At 50.6% G+C, this 4,124-nt stretch overlaps 2 protein-coding genes across 2 annotated transcripts; both read left to right on the top strand.

The window, feature by feature from the left end:
- Nucleotides 1-804: 804 nt before the first annotated feature.
- Nucleotides 805-2,013, top strand: LOC119303393 (putative cyclin-dependent kinase F-2). Its single transcript, XM_037580522.1, has one exon. The coding sequence runs from the start codon at nt 906-908 to the stop codon at nt 1,857-1,859; it is 954 nt and encodes a 317-aa protein (XP_037436419.1). The 5' UTR covers nt 805-905; the 3' UTR covers nt 1,860-2,013.
- Nucleotides 2,014-2,616: 603 nt separating this feature from the next.
- On the top strand, nt 2,617-3,904 carry LOC119303383 (thaumatin-like protein). Its single transcript, XM_037580511.1, has 2 exons — nt 2,617-2,712; nt 2,835-3,904. The coding sequence occupies exons 1-2, from the start codon at nt 2,658-2,660 to the stop codon at nt 3,581-3,583; spliced, it is 804 nt and encodes a 267-aa protein (XP_037436408.1). The 5' UTR covers nt 2,617-2,657; the 3' UTR covers nt 3,584-3,904.
- Nucleotides 3,905-4,124: the final 220 nt, after the last annotated feature.

The raw sequence follows: 4,124 nt of genomic DNA, 5'->3' as shown, positions 1-4,124 counted from the left end.
AGTAGAGATATTCGAAAATGTTCTATAGACTGTATATATTTGTTAAATGTTTTTATTTTTAAAAAATATATGAAAAATTGTTCAACTAGTACTATGAAAATGTTTGCCGTGTATTTCAAGAAAATGTTTTATAGTGTGTTAAGAACATTCACGCGTGCATTCCAAAAATATTCATCACATTTAAAAAATGTTCATAGTATAATTTAAAAATGTTTATGTATTTAAAAAATGTTTGTATAACTAAAAGAAATGTACACATATTTTAAAAATCTTTATGTAATTTTAAAAAGTGTTCATGCCTAATAATTTTTCATGTATTATAAAAAGTGTTATACATTTTAAAAATATTCATACATTTTCATATAGAAAAGGGAAAAAGAAGTGTTCACATATTTACAAAACCTCGATTTGGTGGGAAATACGTGTTCATCTATATTATAGATATATTCCTGTAATTTCAAGAATTGTTCACACAGTTAAAAGAATTCTTAAATTTTTAAGAAGTGTTTGAACATTAAAAAAAACTTGTATTTTTGCAATAGAAGAAGGAATAAAAATGAGAAAAAGAGGAGGCTAATTACATGATGAACGGCCGGATGGATCGGAAAGAAAAATCCGTGCGAGATGGCTTGCGGGTGACGAAGCGATTTCAAAGTGAGCTGTCCCTGCGACTGCGAGCGTCACCCGCGTAAACGCGACGCGTACGCAATCTGTCTGAATCCCGCGCTAATTCGGAGACGCGCGCTGTCAGTGCCAGCCCATAAAACAGCCTCGATCCTCATCCTCCTCAATCCTCATCCTCGATCCTTCCTCTCATCCACCTCGATCTCCTCTGCTCCCGACGCACACGAATCCCCGCCCCTCTTGCTCTGATCTGCTCTCGGCGCGCGTTCTAAGCCCGGGTCATGTCGACGGCCATCCGCAAGCGCCCGGCGGAGGGACAAGAACCGCGCGTCCATGGCGGCAAGAAGCCCCGATACGCGTTTGGAAGCATCTCCGACTACAAGAAGCTTGAGGTTCTTGGAGAAGGCACCTACGGCGAGGTGTTCAAGGCGCGCGACCGCCGCACAGGCAAGAAAGTCGCCGTGAAGTGGGTCCGCGGCAACGGGGCCGGCGGGCACGGCCCGCCCGACATCCGCGTGATCACCCGCGAGGCTGGCTGCCTCGCCGCGTGCCGGGGTCACGAGTCGATTATCGAGATCTTGGATGTGGCGACGGACGCCAAGACAGGGGATGTGTTCCTCGTCATGGAGCTCGTCGCCGACGGCCGCACCCTGCGCGAGTCACTCTGGAGGCCTGTATCCGAGAAGGGGACCCGCGTGATGATGGAGCAGCTCCTGGACGCGGCCAGGAAGATACATGGAGCTGGCGTCATCCATCGGGACTTTAAGCCGGAGAACGTCATGGTCGGCTTCTTCGGCGGGCTCAAAGTTGGTGACTTTGGGTCGGCGATGCGGGCGAAGCCGGCCGGAGTGCCCTATGAGGAGTGCTGCGTCGGCACCCTGATCTACACCTCGCCGGAGCAGCTGGAAGGCAACCGGTACTACGGCCAGGCCGTGGACATGTGGGCGCTTGGGTGCATCATGGCGGAGATGTTGACCGGCGGGACCCTGTTCGTGGCGGAGACAGAGGAGGAGCTGCTCGCCGAGATGTACAAGCTGCGAGACCAGATCGCTTCTACGGGGAAGCTGGATTTGGAGTTCTTGGAGGAGCTTTCGGAAGCCGGGCGTGAGGTCCTGACCGGCCTGCTTGCCTTCAACCCCGACGAGAGGATCACGGCCACGGAAGCGCTCCAGCACCGGTGGTTCAACAAGCCCAAAGGAGCGGAGCACCCTGGCTTTGTGTCGCTGATGAGTTAATTAGCTTGATGTAGCATCTGATAGATGCAGTGCCACTGGTTAATTATTTCATTGCAGTGCCGCTGACACTGAGTTAGCTTAATTACTGTGTTAGTAGTAGTATGTCTGTAATTAGTTGCAGGGCCCAAACTTAGTTTATGGGTTCCTCGCCATGTAATCCTCTCAGCAATCAATGATTCAGTTACTGTAGCATGGAAATTACATGATGGAACTAAAGGCCAAGTTTGAACGAACAATGTCTGAATCTGCTAAAGGCCAAATTTCTGAATCTGGTTGAGCTTTCTATGATCGGTGTGAATCTGCTAAGCTTCTGAATCTGTCGGGCTAAATACAGATGTGAAGTCCAACAACGAAAAACAAATGCTGATTGTCTCACTAGCAACTTGGATTTCATCGGTTCAGAGCAACGCACATGAAATCTGCACAAAAGTAAACAGGCAATCAAGTTTTTCTAGAAACAACAAAGACTGAAATTCTTTGATGTGCGGTAATAGATTCCACTGAAAAAAAGATGGCACTAACAGATAATACAGTGAGAAAGGGAACATCCGCATAAAAATCCTACGCTTTCTTGGCCCAGCAGGTCTCTGCACAGGTGTCTCGGCTCTCATCATGCCTCAGCTTTACTTCCATTGCAATGCAAGTCACACAAACCGAAAGTTCGTCTTCCTAGTCCTAGATTAGGCTCGATCAATCCTCACCTCTTCTCTGCAGTTGCAGGTCTATATAAAGCTCGTTTCATATCAGTTCATCTTCATTTCAGGTCTCCTCCTCAACTCAAGAGATCTGAGCTGAGAGATGGCTCTTCTTCCTCCTCTGCTTCTGTCCTGCATCTTGGTGCTGGCTCTCCCAGGTGACTCCACTCATCACTCATCAGTGTGTGTGCTTGTGAAATGTGATGAAGGCCTAGCTAGCTACTCGACTGCTGCGTTTGGACTTTGGACTGAACATGTGCAGCGTTTCATTTTGCTGCAGGGCCGGCGGTGGTGACGGTAGGGGGCGTCACGTTCCACGTAACTAACAAGTGCCCGTTCCCGGTGTGGCCGGCGGTCGCGCCAAACGCCGGCCACCCCGTGCTCGCCGCGGGCGGCTTCTTCCTCCCTCCGGGACAGTCGAAGCGCGTCGGGGCACCGGCCACCTGGAACGGCCGCCTCTGGGGCCGCACCGGCTGCACCTTCGCGGGCACCGACGCCAACGCCGCCAGCTGCCTCACCGGCGACTGCGACGGACGCCTCGCCTGCAACGGGTCCGTCGGCGCCCCTCCCGCCACCCTCGTCGAGGTGAACCTGCACGCGGACCAGAGCAAGGGGAGCTCCTACGACGTGAGCGTGGTGGACGGGTACAACCTCCCGGTGGCCGTGTGGACCAGGCCGGCGAACCGCAGCGGCGACTGCTTCATCGCCGGGTGCGCCAAGAACGTGAACGCGGTGTGCCCGCCGGAGCTGCAGGTCACGACGAGCGGCGGCGCGGGCAAGAAGGCGACGGTGGTGGCGTGCAGGAGCGCGTGCCTGGCCTTCGGCCTGGACGCCTTCTGCTGCCGCGGCGCGTACGGCACCGCGGAGACGTGCCGGGGCAGCGTCTACTCGCGGCTCTTCAGGGACGCCTGCCCGGCCTACTACAGCTACGCCTACGACGTGGCCGCCGCCACGGCGCGCTGCTACGCGCAGGAGTACGTGGTCACCTTCTGCCCGTCCAGATGGGGAGATCGTGTGGCCCAGGTTTGAGCAGTGGGCAGCCCAGGACTGTGCTACGTATGTATTTATATGTACTTTTAGACACCGTATGTATTTATACATGAGGTGTGTAATATTTTGTGTTGACATAACACATGTACTATTTCCATGCAAAAAAATACATGTACTATTTATCCTGCAAAAAAGTAAATAATACATGTACTATTTTCCCGCAAAAAAATAATACATGTACTATTTGGCGGGAAAAAATGCATGTACTATTTAGAGGCTAAGGTGCGCTTGGCCGCGCTGTTCTCTATTTGTAGGATTAACTCTTGTTTTCTTTGACAGGTTGTCATTGCAGTTGATGATTTCGGGTTTGATTTTATCTGCTTTGCCTTGAGTTGTCTTCTTTGACAAAAAAACAGCTAGGCGCTTATTTTCATTGTTGTAAAAGGTAGAAATCAAACAAACACATACGCGATCAGTAAAATAAAAGGTGGCATGGCGCCAGCAACCATGCCTAAGTACATAGCATGTTCCTCACATATTCAAGATGAATCTAAGAAGTTTCGATGATGTTTTTCATTCA

The sequence above is a fragment of the Triticum dicoccoides genome, chromosome 1B (assembly GCF_002162155.2).
Source record: "Triticum dicoccoides isolate Atlit2015 ecotype Zavitan chromosome 1B, WEW_v2.0, whole genome shotgun sequence".
In the NCBI taxonomy this organism is placed as follows: domain Eukaryota; kingdom Viridiplantae; phylum Streptophyta; class Magnoliopsida; order Poales; family Poaceae; genus Triticum; species Triticum dicoccoides.
This window is presented reverse-complemented; position numbering and strand designations above follow the sequence as displayed.